Source organism: Juglans regia, chromosome 13, assembly GCF_001411555.2.
Source record: "Juglans regia cultivar Chandler chromosome 13, Walnut 2.0, whole genome shotgun sequence".
Taxonomy (NCBI): domain Eukaryota; kingdom Viridiplantae; phylum Streptophyta; class Magnoliopsida; order Fagales; family Juglandaceae; genus Juglans; species Juglans regia.
This window is the reverse complement of record NC_049913.1, coordinates 3,939,875-3,961,514: the sequence shown is the minus strand read 5'-3', so window position 1 is coordinate 3,961,514 and position 21,640 is coordinate 3,939,875. Positions and strand designations below refer to the sequence as shown.

General features: G+C 36.2%; 3 protein-coding genes across 3 annotated transcripts; 2 read left to right on the top strand and 1 right to left on the bottom strand.

Annotated features, from left to right (window-relative positions):
• Positions 1 to 3,726, top strand: LOC109007028. The gene is made up of 7 exons (XM_018986510.2): positions 1 to 218; positions 652 to 751; positions 843 to 963; positions 1,072 to 1,193; positions 1,911 to 2,032; positions 2,125 to 2,284; positions 3,429 to 3,726. Exons 1-7 carry the CDS (start codon positions 92 to 94, stop codon positions 3,541 to 3,543), a joined length of 867 nt encoding a protein of 288 aa, XP_018842055.1. The 5' UTR covers positions 1 to 91; the 3' UTR covers positions 3,544 to 3,726.
• Positions 3,727 to 4,154: 428 nt separating this feature from the next.
• Positions 4,155 to 6,268, bottom strand: LOC109007029 (pentatricopeptide repeat-containing protein At5g56310-like). Its single transcript, XM_035684074.1, is given in 4 exon segments — positions 4,155 to 4,469; positions 4,471 to 4,561; positions 4,563 to 4,630; positions 4,632 to 6,268. Coding segments are annotated over 4 exon segments (1,923 nt in total). The 5' UTR covers positions 6,264 to 6,268; the 3' UTR covers positions 4,155 to 4,337.
• Positions 6,269 to 7,209: 941 nt separating this feature from the next.
• On the top strand, positions 7,210 to 19,475 carry LOC109006976 (coatomer subunit delta-like). The gene is made up of 12 exons (XM_035684177.1): positions 7,210 to 7,280; positions 8,146 to 8,220; positions 8,402 to 8,441; positions 8,818 to 9,041; positions 11,338 to 11,580; positions 11,680 to 11,854; positions 12,264 to 12,568; positions 16,567 to 16,765; positions 16,855 to 17,008; positions 18,246 to 18,308; positions 18,421 to 18,517; positions 19,159 to 19,475. The coding sequence occupies exons 2-12, from the start codon at positions 8,218 to 8,220 to the stop codon at positions 19,246 to 19,248; spliced, it is 1,593 nt and encodes a 530-aa protein (XP_035540070.1). The 5' UTR covers positions 7,210 to 7,280; positions 8,146 to 8,217; the 3' UTR covers positions 19,249 to 19,475.
• The last annotated feature ends 2,165 nt before the right edge of the window (positions 19,476 to 21,640 follow it).

The window sequence follows — 21,640 nt, the reverse complement described above, 5'->3', positions numbered from 1 at the left end:
CCAACGTAAACAAAAATACGATTCTGGCTGAGGCCCTGGCTGATCCCTCACCCTCGGATGCTAAAAAGCTGTGAAGCTCTGCAGCGTGATAATGAAGAAACGCACCGTTTACGCATGGGGAGTAGCGATCCTGAGCTTCCTCGTGCTGATGGTCGTCACCCCTGCCATTCCTCAGTCTCAAGCTTACCACGATTTCGCTGACCAACGCGAATTCTTCGGTAATTTTCCCCTCTCTTAGGGTTTCCGTAAACCTTTTTCTCCTTTTCTCAACTTCTTGAATCGGAACATATATGTGGACATATTCTTATTGTAGAATTTGTATACAATTTTGGACTGCTTTCTCTTTTGTTGTTTCAGTTTTGGCGTGAAAGTCTGGTCCAGTTGGAAGTGGGGTTTTACTTTGTTAATTTTTTCCCCCACATGAATTACCTTGCATATATGCTTTTGTTTTCTATAAATACGCAGGCATCGTAAATATTTATAAAAATAAATTATTGTTAGTGAGTTAGACGCGGGTGCTGAGCCAATGACTTCTCCATTCATCATTTTACAGGAGTAAATTTGATCCAAGAAATTACTGTCACTGCTTCTTTAGTGTTAGTTGGGTGCCTATCTATCACTCTGACAGTATTTTGTTTAATTATATTTCAGGTATTCCTAATACACTTAATGTGGTTTCAAATTTTCCTTTCCTAGTTGCTGGTGTGATAGGGCTTGTACTTTGCTATTATGGGAATTATTTTAGGCTGAGGTAATGTGGTTTTTGTAACTATCATTCTAATGCAATCCCAACATTAGAATTCTTGTAAATACTGATCATGTTTCAATATTTGCATTGAAAGCTTGCAAGGTGAGCTTTGGGGTTGGACGTTTTTTTACATTGGTGTTGCTTCTGTTGCTTTTGGATCCTCATACTATCATCTCAAACCAAATGATGCTCGCCTTGTATGGGATCGTCTGCCGGTGAGTACATTATTGTGATGAAATACAATTCAGTTTCACAGTTATTTATAAAATGTCTGCATAGTATTGTTTTAACTCCAACCTGTTAGCTTTTTATGACAAACACAGATGACTATTGCCTTCACGTCAATAATGGCGATCTTTATCATTGAAAGGATTGATGAGAGGAAGGGAACATTCTCCATCATTCCACTACTAATGGCAGGCATAATAAGCATATTGTATTGGAGGCAAGCTTATTACTTATTTCTTTGGTTTAAGCTCAGTATGGTATTGATTTCTAAAAGTGGACATAGACTCCCTATGCCAGCTGATAAATGTCTTTGTGCTATGATAACGAAGTGATTCATGTTCTTTAGTGGGTTAGGATTTTGACAATCATCTGTAATCTATTGCATCATTGGGATCAATTTCTAGGCGCATAGCTTCATAATAATTCTAAGCAAGTTATAGTTTTTATTTTTATTTATTTTTATTTTTTATGAATAAAATTTTTTTATTGAGACAAGTAATAAGACAAAGCCAAGTATACAGGAAGTATACAAAAACTGAACCTAATTACAAGTCAGGAACTAGAAAAAGAAACTCTATGCAAGTTATAGTGTTAGTCAGGTGTCTGGAGTTTGTTTGGGACTATTTGACGAGACAGTTGGTGTCTACATTTCCATCTCCACCCATGATTGGTTGAACGACCCCTATGGTCAGACATGGTCTAGAGGGCACGTATCCCATTTGTATACCATCAGTGTGCATGTGTCGGTGAGTTGCACTCTCTTCTGGCTCCTCTGAACACAACACCACCTTTTTTTTTTGTTAAAAAATAAAAATCAGGAAGACAACTTTGTTCTGCATTTATACTTCTTGTGTACTTGGGCTACGCCTACTTGATTCAATAAATTTTCTTTTACGTATAAAAAGAAATTGATTGCTGGAGTTTTCTTTTACAGGTTTTTTGACGACCTCCGCCCATATGCCATGGTCCAGTTTGTCCCTTGCATTATCATTCCTGTGATGGCTATCTTGTTGCCTCCAATGTACACACATTCTGCATACTGGCTTTGGGCTGCAGGTTTGTGTTTTTCCAAGTTTCCCTTTTTTATGTGCCTAAAACACGTCCCTGATTATGCCATGCTGAGCATGACACTAAGTTGTTAAACACAGGATTTTATCTCCTAGCTAAAGTGGAAGAAGCAGCGGATAAAGTGATTTACGAATGGACACATCATATTGTCAGTGGGCACACGCTCAAGCATTTGTGTGCTGCTATGGTTCCTGTGTTCTTGACACTTATGCTTGCAAAGAGGAGTGTTGAAACAGAGAGGTACTTTTAAGTCTCTTCTTACAATTCTGCAGCGTACTATTAGAAACATCTTGTGTTTCATCATGTAAATTTATAGAAGTCCTTGCTAAAGAAACAATTTGATGATATTCATCAATTTGGCAAACTTAGAAATTCAATAACATCAAAATCTTCATTCTTATATAAAATGATCTGAATTTATCAACTATTTAAACTTGAAATTAGTATACAAAAAAAAAAAAAAAAATAATCATAGATACCACCATTTCCCAAAAGGAAAATAAAAGGGACTACCATCCAGCTCTGTTTCTGCTGTCGTATGATTATTATTTTTAATTATATTCTGTCTAAAATACTTTGAAAACTTGCAACCATGGCTAGAATGCTGTCTGAAGTTGAAGTGCATGTTGGCTGGCATCTTAGTAATTCTCATATGGGATTTTTTTCGTGATTTGTAGGGAATTGGATAATATGGTTGTTCTTTTCACTTTTAGAATGGTGAAGTCCTAGAATGTCTTGATTGATGAAGTTGCACAAAAAATAAAAATAAACTCTCTGTATGTGGAAAAAGAAACCCACCTCTGTGAGCTATTTTGCTTCATGCTACCTTAGAGTAGTACATTAAGTTTGGATGTCCTTTTCTGCTTTATCACTAGGTTAGTTCCTCCCTTAACTGAATGGCATAGTGCATCTTTTATATGTTTGGATGGGATGGTAGTAAGTTCCCTCGAGAATTGGCAAATATGGACTTCCAACATCTAATTTTTAGCTTAAAAAATCCAATCTTGTATCTCAATTCACTCGTAAAAAATTGTATTTCAATCAAAACCTTAAAACAATTGCCTGATCAGTCTTTTTTTTTTTCTTTCTTTCTTTCTTTCTTTTTTTTTTTTTTTTTTTTTTTTTTTTTTTTTAAAGTTGTACAAAAAGGGAAATCGTTGTGTCGATGTATCAATTGATCGGTTCAGTCAGGTAGCTGCTATTTGTTATTATTACCAAGCTGCTTCTGGTTTTAGTAGAGGTTATGAAAACAGTAGTTAAAGATAAGAAGGGTCCTTATGGGCATAATCTGTAGCTTGCCGTTCATTTATTCTGCCAAGGATTTCAATGTTAGTGTGCATATTTTTATCTCATACATGCATTTGTTGTGGCTCCATAAATGCAGGCAAAGTCTGCTCCAGACGTGGAGGATTTCGTGGACTAAGGTCAAAGAAAATGGATCCAAGGTGGAGAGTTACAGTTGTTCATACTCGACCGTACCAGTTGTTGAATCAGGTTGAACCAAAAAAACAAAAAATAATGAAAAACTTTCTTCTGTGTAGATCAAGTGATACAGACCACACTCACCTTGTCTTAAAACACTGGCTCATCACCACAGTAATTATATTTTTGCTTCGGGAATTTGTACATATTGTCTCCCCCTTCATAATTTGAGTCTACGAATATTTTATATTTCTATTTAACTTGCTTGGTGTGGTAGCTGCGATTTCGTATGTTGTTTTTTATTTTAGAGGCAAGCAGGTTAAAAAAAAAATAAAATAAAGATTTTGGAGGTGGTCCTATCGAGGATCTTTATCTGCCGCATCGACTTCTAACGATTAGTGAAGTATGGCTTACATTGTGAATAATGATAGGGACTGACTTTTACACAATTATTATACAATCCGCCTACACGACATTATCAAATAATATTTTCACCACTTTCTTACCGTTGGTTCTTAATGTTGGAATTTTTTATTTTATCTTTTAAATTTTATTTTTATTTAGTGATTAAATAAGTATTTTTTTAATAATATTGTGATTTTTTTAAATATTTAAAGGTGTTAAAAAATATATAAAAAAAAAAACGAAAATCAATTATGCCTAATGGTAGCTCCTGCTGGAGCGGTGGACGTATCAACGTCCAATAAAAAATAATAGAAAAATGATGGTATCGTAGACAGATGATGTAATGGTGGTGTAAAATTTGTGCCCCTTTAACAATATAATGGGACTGAAGTTGGACATCCACGTCGAAGTATAAAACCGAAACGCACATGAAGCTCAGGACTTGGCTCGCACCCTGACATGCTAATCACCAATAATCTCCACAGGAGCAGGAACCACCTTTAAAATGATGGAATCGATTTAAATCCCTTACAATAATCTCTCGTCCATGTATTTTTGATAGAAACTTAGTAGCCGAGTGACAACCTCCACAAGTTCTAAAGGTTTTCTGTCAATTCTCCTGGACTACTAGTGTTGAGAAGACCAAAAGCAATGGCTAGCTTTTCACTGTGGGTAGTAAGGTTATATTCCCTCCTCTTCGCTAACATCATGCATAACAAAACTAGTATCAGGTATCTAACCAGCTGCCTTTGTCTTCTCCAGGCAATGCTTCCAACAACATATCCAACAACATATAAATTTCCTTTGCTTGAGGGTGAGATGTGTCTCCGCCGATAAACAAATGGGCTTTCCCATTAACCTCAACCCAACTGCATCCAGGACTTTTCTTCATGCCTTGACATTTTAGAAGAGCTCTCAAATTGTCCACCTCTTTCCACAAGCCAGCTTCAGCATACATATTTGAAAGCAGTACATAATTCCCACTATTTTCTGGTTCTAATACGAACAACATTCTAGCTGCAATTTCTGCAATTTCCAAATTGTGGTGGCTCCTACAAGCAGCCAACAATGCACCCCATATACTTGGTCCGGCTTGGATTGGCATCCGATCAATAAGCTCTTTGGCTTCCACCAATCGCCCGGCGCGACCCAAAAGATCAACAATGCAAGCATAATGTTCAACTCTTGGTTTGACGGAGTATACTGTGTTCATACAATTAAAGTACTTTAAGCCAACATCAACAAGACCCGAATGGCTGCATCCAGAAAACAACCCTGTAAATGTGATGGTATCAGGTCGAATGCCTGCTCTGATCATGTCCTCAAAAGTCCATAGACATTCCATTCCACATCCATGGGAGGCGTAAGCAGTTATCATAGTATTCCAAGAAACCAAATTCCTTTCACTTTGAGGTATCCCATCAAAACAACGACAAGCATCAACAAGGCTTCCACATTTAGCATACATTGCAATAAGTGCTGTCTGTACGCAGACATTTGAGTTCAAACCAATCCTACTAGCAAAATCATGAATCCGTCTGCCACGCTCAAGGGCAGCAGAATGTGCGCAGGCAGGAAGCACACTCATTATCGTTACCCAGTTAGGCTTTACGTCGGAGTCTTTTTTCAACATCTCCTCGAACACACAAAATGCCTGATCAGCCAGCCCATTCTGATTGTACCCTGATATCATGGCAGTCCAGGAAATAATATTCCTACATGGCATCGTCCTAAACAAGTCCTCAGCAACAGAGATTTCCCCACCTTTCATGTAACCGGCAATCAAAGCATTCCAAGACGAAATATCTCTCACGGTCATCTTATCAAACAATTTACGAGCATCCGTTGAATCGCCGCATTTAACATACATATCTATCAACGAAGTTCCAACGTACATATCAAACTCGAATCCAATTCTCAAACTCTGCCCATGAACACACTTTCCCATCCAAACACTCGACAAGTCCGCACAAGACTTGAGCACATTAGGGAACGTAAAATGATCACCCTTAAGTCCTAAAGAGTGCATTCTAAAATAAATCCCAATGGCTCTTTCATAATACCCATATCGAGCACAAGCTCGAATAATAGAATTATACAAAATCACAGTAGGATAATTAATTTTATCAAATACAGTCATGGCCGAGTAAAGATCGCCAGAACTCCCATACATGGCTACCATCTTGGCGGCAAGGAAGGCGTTGGGTTCGAGCCCACGAAGGGTCATGTGGGCATGGATTTGTTGGCCTAGTTTCGAGAGGTTGTGGCCAGTCAAGGACTGGAATATGGGTGCGTAGGATAGAATGTGAAGCGGGACATGGTCGAACTTGAGCAGCGGCTCTAAGAGGGAACGCAAGGCCGTGTACGTGAGATGAATCCCAGAGTGGAGCATTTGGGTCGAGGTAGAAAATTGTGCCACCTGGAAGAGGTAGAGCTTTAGATATATTTACGGTAGAGGGTTAATGATATCATTAAGGTTCCCTATTTTATTTTTATAAGTTATTTTATAATTAGTTAATATATTTATTTCATTTTATTAAAAATAAATTTTAATTTTACAAAATTATCATGCATTTTATATAGAATTATAAAACAATTAAAAAAGAGTTATAAGTTAATTAATTTTTATGGAGAGTGTTATTGTTTTTATTTTACTTTTATTCTTATAATTATTAATTATATTTGTTAATGTTCACATTTTAAATGATAATAAAAATATAAAATTATTTTAAATAGAAAAAATTTAAAATAAAAAGTAATAATATTTATATTATTAGTAGATCGATAAAATTGTTACGTGATTTGCCAAACATCCTTAAGGGAAAATTCTAATAATAACATCTCTCTATCACACATGTTATCGTTGCATCCTAACTTAACGTTTCGTAATATATTTTAAACATAAAATTAAAATATTATACGGACGTTAAAAATATTAATATATTTGTTGTATTAATTGTAAAATAATTAATTTAACTGTTTGTCACTCAATTTGATTATGACTACGCGGGTATTTTACTTGTAGATATAATTTTTAAAAAATTCTATTTAAAAACTAGTGTAGACTATATATATTTCACTCTATTTATATACAATAATTTTATTTTCCTATAAAAAAAGAAAATTTTATTTATAAAAAAATATAAAATTTATAAATTAAATCGAGCTGCGTCAATATACGTGGTGGATGTATATTATCTGCCTGATTTGCTGAAAAGAAACAGAGCTTTTATAGGCCCAATGCAAACTAACGGCCCTACAAGAACCACTTCCGCTTTCGTGCTAAAGTAACACATTCGGCCCACGAAAACCAATAAAACTATTTGCATTTTCCTCACTTCACTTTGGTCTCGTCTCACCTCAGTGACCTCAGTTTTTCGTTCTTTTCGCTCGGAAGAAGTGTTGCCAGGTGAGCTCTTTCTCGGATCAGATCTCAGCTGTCAATCTCTCAGAAATTTATAATTTTAGCGTAGATTTTACTCTACCTTTTGATCTCTTCGAATTCAATTCAATTCGCTCCCCGTTGTGGTTGCCGTGAACGAAGGAAAACATGAGAAAACGAAGAAAAGGTTTTTAGGTTTTGTGCAGTTTTTTTTTTTTTAAAATTTCCTTCGTTTTGTCAGCAGCCAAACGGTTGTTAAGTTCCTAGGTGAGTTAATTTATTCGATGCTTCCCCCAAGCTTCTTTTGAGTTACTTGCACGAGCTCTATTATTCGCGGCTGGGGCTTCTTAACGAGATCACAGCTTGCAGCTATATTTTGTGCGATCCGGATCGTTCCGCAATTTTTCTAGCTACGTGATTTTGAAAGCGCCGAGTGTTGTTGTATTTGTTGTTGTTGTTGTTGTTCTTCTTCTTCTTCTTCTTCTTCTTATTATTAGTATTACTACTGTCTTTTATAAGGTTGCATTTTTTAAATTTTGTGGAGGTTGAGATTAGTTCCAAAATGCTGCATTTGATCTGATTTGGAATTTCCTAATTCACCAAATTTTGATGAATCGGAGGTGTATAAAGCATTAGAGGGCAGACTTGGAATGTGGGCCTTAGGTTCAATTTATATAAACTAGTTCTATATAACCATACGCAGCTTTTATGTAATGATGATGATGCCTGTGGTTGAACTAATGTGTGTGTGTGTGTTTTTTTGTGGGTGGGTTCGATAACCTTGTTTACTTACTATTCTTTTGACAGCAATTGGTTGTATGGTTCGGGTTGTGCGTGGTTCTGCTTAGTATTGAAATAATTATGAATTTGACAAGATATTTCATTCTTTCAGGTGATTGATACAAATACAATCTCTTTTGCTGCCTTTTTAACTGGTCTTCTTTGGTTCTCATTTCAAGCCAAGATGGTAAGATTTGTTTTTCTGTTCCTATATCTGTTCAACCGCCAATGAACTAATGAAACTCTTACCTTGTTTATTTTTTCTGTTCCTATATCTGTAGTTTTCATCTGGATAGGATTTTTTGGTGTAATTCTTATGAAAAAAAAAGGGATTTTTTGGTGTAATATTGCTTCTTATTTTTATGTAGGTTGTTCTTGCTGCTTCCATTGTGAGCAAGTCTGGGAAAGGTGAGTTCTTTGCTTGTCATTTGCATTTCTTGTCTGAGTTGAATAAAAAAAGTTATCTTATTGCTATTGATCTTGATATACATCCACCTTATCAGTAGTGTTTCTATAATTAATCTCAAAAAATTTATTTTGTTCTTTCTGTTTTTTATAATCAATGTTCACATTTTTTCATTTCAAAATAATAATTTAATTTATTTCTGATGTTCACCATTGTGGATGTGTTATTTCTAGACCAGGATCTGTCATTGATTCCCTTGCTCCTTTGTCCTTTGATTATTCTTTTGTTTGTTCGGTATTACATTTTGTACAATCAACTTATAAAAAAACATTTTATACAATCATATCTTGAGTTGTTCCTGTTGACATTTTTTTGCAGTGCTTGTTTCGAGGCAGTTTGTGGATATGTCTCGTATAAGAATTGAAGGTCTTCTTGCAGCTTTTCCCAAGTTGGTAGGAACTGGAAAACAACACACTTATGTTGAGACAGAAAATGTGCGCTATGTTTACCAGCCAATTGAAGCTTTGTACTTGCTGCTTGTCACAAACAAACAGAGCAACATCCTTGAAGATTTGGAAACTTTGAGGCTTCTCTCTAAGCTTGTATCCTCTTCTAGATGATCTATTATTGTATTTTATGGCCTTAAATTAAATTTGTCTTGATTTCTTTAACCAACTTATTCTGGATACTTAGGAGAGTTTTTAAGCAGTTTCTATAGCTTTAACATTAATGCATGAATTGATCTTTTTGTGCTCCATAAGCTGGTGCTTTGTCTCATTTGATCTTATGAAGCTTTGTTAGTGCATGTTGTTTTCTCCCTTTTATGTTTAGGAACTCTCAAATTCAACACTATGTTTTACTAGGATTTTGTTTTGGTAGAAGTGGTTTTGGAATAAAATAAAGGTATTTTCTTTCCCTATTTTCATAGGTTTATTTAAATAGTTTTAGGTCTGGTTATTTGGATTAAGATCATAGAAAAAGACAAAGAAAATGGAAGCTTAATCAATTGGGCTATGGTTTCCAAAGCAATCATTGGAAAGGATTCAATCACTGTCTTGAAAGAGCTTCGAAGCTGGTGATAATTCTTTAAATTGGTGTAATGCCCTAATGGAAGGCCTAAATCACATGGCCTATACAATTGGACTAGTCAATAATACAATTGGAACCTCATTGGAATATTATAAAGAGTAATAATTTTTTTTTTATAGGTAATTCATCTTTACATTTATTGTTTTGATAAGTAAAAGTATTATATATATATATATATATATATATCAATAGGAGTAACCAAGTACACTGGATGTATACAAGAAAATCTCTAACCATACTAGAAAGCTCCTATTGCCCCAAAAGCCCATGAAAAACTACCCAACATACATCAAGCCCGAGTTAGAATAAATCACACCTCCCCAACCCCAACCCCAACCCAATGTTTCCCATAGCCCTATTGATATATATCAATAAGAGTAACAAATTCTCATTTCCAAGCAATGTGGGATCTCATAACCACCTACTCTTATCACTTATCAGAATGGGGTATTACAATCTCACCCCTTTATATTCCTGACATCCTCATCAGGTCAGTCCGTCGTAGGTAGCATAGCTCAAGTCCCACATTTTTGGTTAGGATATGTTTTAATACCATTTGTGACGCCCTAATGGAAGCCCCAAACCACATGGCCTATACTCCAAAAGAACTAGTCAATGATACAATTGGAACCCCATTGGAATATTATAAAGAGCAATAATTTCTCATTCCCAAACAATGTAGGATCCCATAGACCACCTACCCTTATCACTTATCAGAATGAGGTATCACAATTGGCTCTCTTAAGTTGACTGACTGCATAGACATCCTAGAGTCTTTTGGAACTTCTTATTTGTGTAGGAGTGGGATCCCCTACATAGATACTAAAAGACTCTGAATAGATTGCTCAATTTTGATTACTGAAGGCCAGGTGTAAAGACCCAATGAAAAGCTTGATTTAATTGTGATAATTGTCATGGATGGACCTCTGACAGTTCATAAGCTGATTACATATGCTAATTTGGTGGTAAAACTATAATTTATGGCCTATAATAGGTGGAACAATATGAGTAAGGTTTACAAGTGGGTTGGGATTTGTTTGGGAATGGCTGTGGGAAATTTAAAATATGTTGTCCGGTATTCTCGGTAACTGCTCTGATAATTTTTTTTTTCCAATAATGGTTTATGATAGAAAAAATTTAAGGTTTCAAATATGGTTGTGTTTATGAGGAGACAACAGAGCAAATCAATAAACCAATCGATAAGCATAATCTTATTGCATAAGTCTGATATCCATGACATGACATTGCAGATTAAAATGCTTGTAAAACTGACTCAAATTTAAAGTCTTATTTGACCTTAGACTCTTATGTGGTGTTTTGTCTGCATAATCTTTTAAGATTCTTGATAATTGTTTCAAGTTTCCAAGCATTTTCATGTTTGGTTTTGTATGGCTTACAGGTGTGCAGTTCCCACAAAAGTGTGGTTCTGTGAGGATGTGAACTCCCTTTGAAATATTCAAGAATCAACGTTTCCATGGTCTGGGGATGTTGCCTTTTAGTAAAATGACAAAAATAACCGTATTTTATTTTTTTGGGTATAATTTTTCGGTTAGACTAATATGTGCAGGCTATCAAGTCATAATAATCATTGCAACAGAATCTGAGACTATCAACTTGCCAAGACTTTGCTCTCTTAATTTCTTTTTCTTTAGCCTCTTCAATTCTTCATCATTTCCCATTTATACAATTCTGAAGTTTCTGAGGCATGCAAGTGTCTTTTAAGATACTTACTGCAAATATGTTCATAAAAGAGACACATGTCGAAGCTGTTGAATAGAGGCATCGAGTTTATTCCTTAAATATTCTTAGGTACCTGAATATTCTTTTTCTCTAGATGAAGAGGGTATTTGCAAGACCGCTTTTGAGCTGATTTTTGCTTTTGACGAAGTCATCTCTCTTGGGCACAACGAAAATGTAACTGTTGCACAGGTTAAGCAGTACTGTGAGATGGAGAGTCATGAAGAGAAGCTACACAAGCTGGTATTACAGAGCAAAATCAATGAAACCAAGGATATTATGAAGCGCAAAGCTAGTGAGATTGACAAAAGCAAGGTACTTTTAAAGGACCTGCAATTGGATTCTGTACATTTTTCTGCCTATTTTTCCTTTCAATTGGTATCCAGTATAGAATTATTGTTTGATTTTGTGCAGATTGAAAGGAACAGAGGTGATAAAGGAGGGTTTATGTCTTTACAGTCAATGGGCTCTGGAAGAATTGAGAGTAGCTTTAGTGACATGAGCATATCTGGTGGTGGAGGCGGTTTTGGAAGTGGTTCTGGCTTTGGACTAAGCACTGATGTTGAATCCTTTTCTAGCAAGTCAAAAGGTTTGTACCCATTCTTCTGCATGAATTCCACAAGGAGCTTCCAATGCTTGACTAGTTGTGGAGGATATTGATACTAGGTAACCAAGAAGTTTTATTCAAAATAATAGGCATGGAGGATATTGATACTTAATACATGCTTTAAGTTCATGGGACTCTTGTATCTATATGTTGTAATAATTATTTTTTGTACGTTATTTTTTTTACGAGTCTTGGACATTATTCTTAAAAAATGTGTGAGATATGTGTAAACGTCCAGAAACAGGTGCCATGATCTCTTATAAATACATTGCAATGCCTTGCATTAAAATTTACATTAGTTTGGTCTTTGAGACATTGATTTATCTTTCCAGTGTTATTTTTTTCAAGAAATCATTTGGAACACTTTTGATAATGTATGCCTTATCCTTAGGTCGTCCACCTTCATCTGCCACTGCCCCTCCAAAAGGTCTTGGCATGCAGCTTGGTAAATCTCAAAGGACAAACCAGTTCTTGGAATCATTGAAAGCAGAAGGTGAAGTAATTGTTGAGGATGTGCAGCTTAAAGCTGGCCAGTCCAGAGCAGCTGCTCCACCGCCAACTGATCCCATCACGTTGACCGTTGAGGAGAAACTCAATGTGACGCTGAAACGAGATGGTGGAGTTAGTAACTTTGATGTTCAAGGAACATTGTTACTTCAAATTCTTAATGAAGAAGATTCACATATCCAAGTTCAGGTACTCTCTCTGTCTCTCTCTCTCTCCCCTCTTCTTTCTAGCTCTGTCTGTCTCTGAGTATGTCTGTGTGCATGTGCATAATCTTGGTAGTACTTTGTTTTTGAACTTATATTCTGTGACATGTAAGCATGGGGCTTTCCTATTTGACGAGAAGAACGATATCATAAATAGAGTAATGTTTTTTGGTTGGCATCTTAGGATATTGTCCTTCCCATAAAAACTTCTTGACATGGGATAGATCCCAATATGCCTGTGTGCTTGTAGTGGGTTTAGGGTTTTGGAGCTTGGGATTATGATTTGAGCTTGTGGTTTGTTTGTTGCTTGAAAAGATAGGATCATTGAAGGGGATCGAAGTACAAAATTTTTCCATAAAGTGGCTAACTCCCATCGGAGATCTAACTCTATTGAGATGCTGAAAATCAACGGTAGTGATTGCACAGAGGCCTTTGTGATCCGGGAACATGTGGTGAATTTCTATGAATTTTTGTTCACAGAAAATGAGGGTTGGAGGCCCAAGCTAGATGGACTTGGTTTTGAGTCCATAGAACCACAGACAACATCCTGGTTGGAAAGATCTTTTGAGGAGGTGGAGGTTTTGGATGTGGTTCATAAGATGGTAAAGGAGAAAGTACTAGGTCTCGATGGTTTTACGATGGGGTTTTTTCAAACATGTTGGGAGGTCGTGAAAGATGACATTATGAGTGTGTTTCAGGAGTTTTTCTCGGCAGGGAAATTTAAGAAAAGTCTGAATGCTACTTTCATTGCTTTGATCCCGAAGAAATTTGGAGCTGTCGAGTTGAAGGACTTTAGGCCCATTAGCCTCATTAATGGGATATACAAAATTATTGCAAAGGTGCTTGCTAACAGGTTAGGGGTGGCAATTGATAAAGTAATCTCAAAGCCACAAAATGCTTTTGTAAGGGGTCATCAGATTCTGGACTCGGCCTTAATTGCAAATGAATGTCTGGATAGTAGATTAAAGTCTGGAACTCCAGGCATTATTTGTAAACTAGATATGGAAAAAGCATATGGTCATGTTAACTGGGAATTCCTCTTGTACTTACTGAAGAGATGTGGCTTTGGGGAGAGGTAGTGTATGTGGATCAGATGGTGCATTTCATCGGCAAGATTTTCAGTCTTGATCAATGGTAACCCAGAGGGTTTTTTCAATAGCTCTCGAGGCTTAAGACAGTGTGATCCCTTGTCCCCTCTGCTTTTCGTTATAGTCATGGAAGCTTTGAGTAGGATGTTATCGGCTGTGGCTAGTCATGGTCTTATGGCTGGTTTTTCAGTGGGTGATCCACAAAGGGGCCTTATCTCGGTTTCCCATTTATTATTCGCATGACACTTTAATTTTTTGTGATGCAGAGCAAGATCAACTTAGGGCACTGAAGGCACTTCTTTATTGCTTTGAAGCAGCATCAGGTTTAAGAGTTAACTTCGATAAATCAGAATTAGTGCCTATTGGAAATGTCAACATTTTTCGACAGTTGGCTAACACTCTTAGGTGCAAGGTCGCTTCTCTTCCTATGACTTATTTGGGTTTACCATTGGGGGCTGCTTCACGGGCTTTGTCTATTTGGAACACAGTTATTGAGAAAATAGAACGAAGATTGGCTGGATGGAAGAGACTGTATTTGTCGAAAGGAGGCCGGGTGACTCTTATCAAAAGTACTCTCTCTAACCTACCAACTTACTTCCTATCTTTATTTCCAATTCCAGCTAGTGTGGCGGCGCGAATCGAAAAACTTTATCGGGACTTCTTATGGAGTAGGATGGGAGATGAATTCAAGTTTCATCTAGTCAGTTGGGATAAGGTATGCAGACCAATTTCTTCAGGTGGATTGGGGATAAAGAATTTGAGAACTTTTAATCGGGCATTGCTCGGGAAATGGCTTTGGAGATACAATGTGGAACCAGAAGCGCTATGGAAATTAGTGGTTGATTGCAAACATGGTAAGATGGGAGGGGAGTGGTGTACTAGAGAGGGGAATGGGTCCTATGGGGTGGGGATTTGGAAGCACATACGACGTGGTTGGGGGGTATTTTCTCATCATACTAAATTGTTGGTGGGGGAGGGCACTCGTATAAAATTTTGGAGAGACATTTGGTGTGGGGAGGAGGCTCTAGCAGATGCATTCCCTTCCGTGTTTCGTGTAGCATGTGATCAAGAGGCTTCTGTGGCAGATCTCATGGTTCGTTCAGGGGATCAACTCCATTGGAATGTCATTTTTAGTAGAGCAATACATGACTGAGAACTTAACAGTGTTGAGGCATTTTTCAGTCGAGTGTATTCTACAAGGATGTCTGGTTTGAGAGAAGATAAGTTGTGGTGGAACCCGGCAGGTAAGGATGTTTTTTCGGTTCGCTCCTTTTTTAAGTCCCTTACTAAGCTTCCAAACACGCATTTTCCTTGGAAATGTTTGTGGAGGAATAAGGCACCTCCAAAAGCATTGTTTTTCACTTGGACATCGGCTCTGGGTAAGATTTTGACCATTGATAATCTGCGGAAGCGCCGGGTTATTATTCTAGAATGGTGTTGTGTGTGCAAGAAAGCTGGCGAGACAGTGGATCATCTTATGCTACATTGCGAGACAGCTAGAGCAATGTGGAGCGATATGTTCATTCGAATAGGGTTGATTTGGGTCATGCCGGCTACAGTGGTAGAGTTATTGGCTTGTTGGGTAATGCCAGGTGGTGCTCCACAAATCAAATAGGTGTGGAAGATGGTTCCTATTTGTATTATGTGGTGCATATGGCGGGAGCGTAATGAGCGGACATTTGATGATAAGGAGCGGACAATAGAGGATCTTAGAATTTTATTTTACCGCACCTTACTTCTGTGGTCGAGTGCTGTAGATTTTAATGGCCTAAATGTACATGATTTTCTTCTTTCTTTTTTAGCAACTAGATAGGTCCTATCTCTTGTATTCCACCTTGTATACCTGGGCTTGGCCTATTCTTATTTATATTATCGTTTACTTATCAAAAAAAAAAGATAGGATCATTGGACTGAATGGCAAAGAAGGGCTGAAACAGAAAATGGGTTGGCCATTTCTTTGACAGCAGCGAATAGAATGTTAAGAATTGTTTTGAGGAGTTATTTGGTGGCTATCTGGTATAGAAATTTTTGTGGTCTTAAGGTTTCGGTAAATAAGAAGGGCTTGATTTCAGTCACGAAAAGAGAGAAAAGGGGAAGTTTGTGGCTGTTCAGGAGTTGTGACCAGTATGCATAAATGGTACCAATGTGCAGTGAGAAAAGGAGAAGAAGAGAGAGCACTCTGGACAATCTTGTCTCTACTCAAATGTCAACCTTCCATTATTGTTTTTTACACGTAATCTCAACCTTCCATTATGGAAGGCTGAAATCTATTCGAGTACATTTAGCATTTCATAAAACTTTGAATTATTTACTCTATTAGGACTCAGATTCCTAATTTACAAGTGAACAAATTTCTAAAGAAAGTTAATAGAATACTACTCACTTATTGAAATTGTAGAAAAATCTAGACTAAATGTAATTAAGAAATGGGTAAAGAACTTTCCTCAAGAAACTATCACCTTTATTTCACTTGTCCCCACCAATTCAATCTCAAAAAGTGCAATCTGGCAATGTTTTGGTGTTATTTTGTCCCTCTGGCAACGTTTTGGTGTTATTTTGTCCCCCCCCCCCTCCCTCCCCCAATTTCAAAGCTGTTAACTTAGACTAAATAAAATATAAAAGGATTCAATACCCGGGTCCCTGACACGGTCCCTGATACAAAATTTACCTTAGTGAAAATTGGATCCTAATTGAAATTTTGGTGTTAGTTTTCCCCTTCCATCCAAAACAGCCACTAACTTGGACAAAAACCATGTAAAAAAGTACCCTGAGGCAACCTAATATCAAAACCTCAAAATCGAGTCCTGAGTTTTTTTTCCTACATCTTGTAAACATGCAGCAACGGGTTTTGTGCTTTTTTCACTGCAATCACAATATTGCAAATGCTACTTTTCAGGTTGAAACTGGTGGGAATCCGGGCATCCTTTTCAAGACACACCCTAACATGAACAAAGAATTATTTTCTAATGAAAATATTCTAGGCCTTAAGGACCCAAATAGGCCTTTTCCCACTGGTCAGGGTGGTGATGCAGCTGGTGTTGGTTTGTTGAAGTGGAGAATGCAAACTACAGATGAGTCAATGGTTCCATTGACAAGTGGGTTAAAATATCAATTGTTTCATCTTCCATTTCTACATCGTGTCTTCTATGCTCGAATTGTTTAATTGAATCAATGTATGTTGCAGTCAACTGCTGGCCCTCTGTTTCTGGAAATGAAACTTATGTCAGCATTGAATATGAAGCTTCATCAATGTTTGATCTACAAAACGTCGTGATCTCGGTACCTCTTCCAGCTCTTCGAGAGGCACCAAGTGTTAGGCAGATTGATGGGGAGTGGAGGTGTGAAACTCACTTTTACTTGATTTTCTTTTATTTTAACATCTAGTTTGTGAAATAGTTATTGAGGGGGTGTCACAATTCACTTATAGATTGTAAAGTCCTTGACTCAAGGTTTCACTGTCCTCGGGCACACGTAGCGGTAAAAGTTGCTAATTCATGAGATAGTGGTCATTTCAAAAAGTTCACAAGTTGTAATTCTATAAACTCTATTCACCTGGTCTAGGTAGATATAAGGAACCTATGTAGCCAGCTGATGTGTTATTGGGGGAACTTAGGGCCCGTTTGGATATAGAGGTGTTCACCTCACCTCATCTTATCTAATTTCAACTAATAATCTCACTACTATTTACAAACCATCTCAACTCATCTCACTATCCAAACAGGCCGTGGTCTGTTACGCTCTAATTTTCCTCAGTATCCTTTTGTTTACCACATCGAGGTAATTAAGTGAATGTAAATGCATGTATGGAAGGTTTTAAATACCAAGCTATTGAGAGGGGAAATTTTAGATTGCCATTGGTCTTTTTGATTTATTTTCCTTCACTATTGCTTAAAGTCTTAGTTGTACTTTTAAGCTACACCTAGAAGCTTTTACAATTTTTGTTTAGTGGACAAACATATCCAGAAGTAATTGTAGAGCTCTAGCAATTCTGTCACATTGTACAGGATCTTGAATTCACAATTTACAATTACCTCTTATAAGTGGGCTTATGTTTGCATCTATTAAATTAGAAGGTTGATGTAGGATAGAAGTGAAACAAGAAAGAGAAGCAGAATAATAGCGAACAGAGAAGAAAAGAAACCAGAAGATAAGAGAGAGCAAAGAGAAAGGGGTTGGAAAGAGGTGGCTGTAACAAGCACTCAATTCTTTCTCCAAAAACTTATCCCCAATGTTTCATTACAAGCCTTTAAATAGTAGGATAACACAAACCCAGAATAACCCTAGAAAGTCTATGGGCTTTAGCCCAAGTCCATTAATACAAATCCAAATAAAATAAATAAACCGTGAGTAAAATAACAATAATAGGAGATGTCCTCATCAAAGGTGCTCAAAGCTCACTTTGTGACAAAATCTAAGAAAATATTTGTACTTGAAATTTTTCTTTTGAGAAATATATGAGGTTAAAACATCGTTTAAATGATTAATTCTAATGTAATGGTGGTTTATGCATTTTGGCTTCTTTTGTTTTATTTGCCTTGCCTGTTATTAGCTTTTTGATCCACTTTTGACTTGCAGATATGATTCAAGGAATTCTGTTTTGGAGTGGTCCATTCTTTTTATTGACAATTCAAACCGCAGGTTTGCAAACTTTGGACCATTTTTTTCTCGTCAAAACTCTGCACCAAGCTTTTTTCTTTGTCAATATTACCAGTGCTTACGAATTTTGTATATTTCACTATTTAATCGACAGTGGATCGTTAGAGTTTGTTGTTCCCCCGGCAGACTCATCTGTATTTTTCCCCATTTCTGTGCGTTTCTCAGCTACTAACACATTCAGTGACCTAAAGGTTTGCTGCTCTTACTGCGACATACTTTTGTCTTTTGCTTTAGCTGTCCCATGTTAATTGCAACAGGCACCTATAGAATGATGTCAACAATATGCTTTGTTGTATTTTTATATTAACCACCTTTCTGGCTATTCACAGTTGGATCTATTTAGTAGTCATACGGTCTTATAACTTTGAATAGTGAAGAAAAAAATGTTTCACTTGGTATGATCTTGCTTCAAAAGAAAAAAAAAAAAATAATAATGTAGCTCCTTTTGTGCTTTCATATAAATCAAGGTTCTTAGATTTTCTATTTGCCCAATCTCACTGAAAAATGATTTCAATGCCTTTTGGCACCAGTAGCCCGCCCTCTGGCAGATCGCCTAATTTATCATTGTCTAGTTTGTCATGATGTAAATCTTAGTATGATGCAATTGGCATTCGAATAAACTTGACAGGAAAAGTACATTGGTGGCTTCTTTGGGTTTTCAGTTTCGCCTTTTCCCTTTTCTAATTTTCGAGTACCATTTGCAATAAATAGCGGGTATTGTTGCGAAGATTGGGCATTAGATCTCTGCAGAATGTCTGTATCTGTATTGGGTTACTCTTTTCCTGTAGTTTCGCTTGATTTCGTCCCTCGCTTATTCTTTGAATATCTGCAGGTTGTAAATGTCATACCTCTAAAGGGTGGAGCCCCTCCCAAGTACTCCCAGAGAACACAGTTGATCACAGAGAATTACCAAGTGGTGTGAACAGATATCTATATGCGACCGGATTGAAATTTTGAACCAGAAATTGCCTTTTTTTTTTGTTTTTTTTGACGTTGCGGATTTTACTCTGAGGATTGAGACCGCTAGACTTGTTATAACCCACCTTAATATGATCTCATTTTTCTCTGTTGGTAATATATACGAGGATGAACTTTTGCAGTGTATTCTCAAAAAAAAGTGGAGACATTAATGATCCGTTCTCCGGCTCATTAGCTGTCTAGTGCCCAATTACTTGTGATTCATGATTGATTGCGTAAATGACGTTGTGATTACATACAAATAGATTTAATAAATAATCCTACAAGAATCTAAGATCTTTATTCTGCTCGTTGGTTAGGTTACATTCAATCATGGAAAAATCTATTCATCATTTATTTTCTCATCATCCTCTCATTGTCTCATGATGTGGTATTAAATGATAGATTTACAAGTAAAATATAATAAATAGTCTCTAATTATCTAATATCACATCATAAGATGATGAAAAAAGGGATGATAAGTAGCATTATTCTTCAATTATTATTATTTTTTTCCTTTTCTGACCAAGCTTTTTATTTTTCCCTATTAAAAAAAACTCAAATCATATATAATAAAATAGAACTTACAAGAGTTGAGTACATGGATTATGTCTTACTCGAACTCTTAAGATTTAGAGTGTGAAAAATAGATACTTGACATAGATTTTTTGATTGTTTGAATATACGACTGAATACAACAAGACAAGGCAATGTAAGTGCATTGGCATTGAAACCAGGTTAAATAGGACCACCGATTCACTCAAGGAGGCTTTAGATAAGTTTTGCAAGGGAGTGACTTCATAATTTAGATCGTATTGGGATTATGTTTTGAGATATTGGAATGAAAGCTTGAAGAAAGCCCCATATGGAACATTTCCTAAGATACGAGGAAATAAAAGAGCAGCCCACGACCCATTTGAAGAGAGTAGGTGAGTTCTTGAGGTGTCATTTTTCCCAAGAAGAACATGATAGAGGTGTGATAAATGAAATCTCAAGGTTGTGTAGTTTTGATCATTTGAGTAACTTGGAGATGAATAAAAGAGATTCCACACCTATTATCTACAACAAAAAAGAGGTTCCATATGATCATTTGCAAAGGTTTCAGATCTCAACTCCCTTGCTCAATTTGGAAAGGTTCAAAGTGTCTAAAATTTGGATAATAGATAACAGATGATCTGGAACCTATTTTTTGATCATTTGCAAAGGTTCAAATTGTTTTCAAGAGCGTTCTAACAATCCCTTGCTCATCAATTACCATCTGCAACCCAACTCTCTTTCACATTAGAGTTAAACTCAAACTAATTTCACGTCAAATTCTTTCCTTTTTCTTTTAAATAAAAGATTGCTTTTATTGATATTCATTATAAAAATGAAAGACACTGCTACTCGGACTGATACAACAATAACGAGCATTTTTTTTAATATTTTTAAAAAAATACTATGGGTCAGATGCATCGGTATCCTAAACATTTTTAAAAAATAAATAAATACATGGAGGGTAATCTTTGAGCTGAATACTCTCATTAAAAATTCCTAAAGCATTCTTTGCTAACAGATGAGCAACTTTATTAAGTACTCTCCTAGGAAGATGCTGGAGTCGTTGTATTTTACAAAGAGCAATGCTTGAAAAATGATTGAAGCTGTACTGGATTTTTAGATATGAGTAATGTTAGAGATAAGCCACTATAGCAGTGTACACTTTGTACTTACTGTGTGGCTGCTTCTAGTTGATTGTTTCCAATACTCATTTGGAAAAATGTGTAGTCTAGATAATGCCACATCATGTGTGCAAAATAAATGTTTCCAATAGTGACTTCTATTTATATTTATTCTTTAGATATTCTGCTTACCTCTGTGCCCTGTCTACTTCAATCTATATTAATTATTGATCTTCTTTGGGAAAGCCATACAACCAGATTATTTTACAAAGAGCAATGTTACATATAGTCTTTAAATGAAAACTGTATTGTAAGTTTAGTTAATTTTATCTTTAAAATTTTTTAAAATTACAATAATATCCTTATCAAAATGGTATTTTTTTTCATTTAATGAGAGGCTTGTACATACAATCTCTAAATAGGGCCTACAAATAAAATTTCTCTTTAAAATAAATGTCATATTTAATAAAACTGGCCTAATTTAAAGGAATATTTGTGCATACATAGAACGTGTCTAAAGTTTGTGCATTTGGCCATTGATTGTAGACGACTACAGATTTTTATAAACTAAACAGATTTTTATTAATACTGAAATTGAGATGGTCCACGTATACAAGATAAATACAAGAGAAGCTAAGAGCAAGAGATAGATTGAAGTCTAGAGTTATAGCTCCAAAGAAACAATTAAGGTATTGAAAA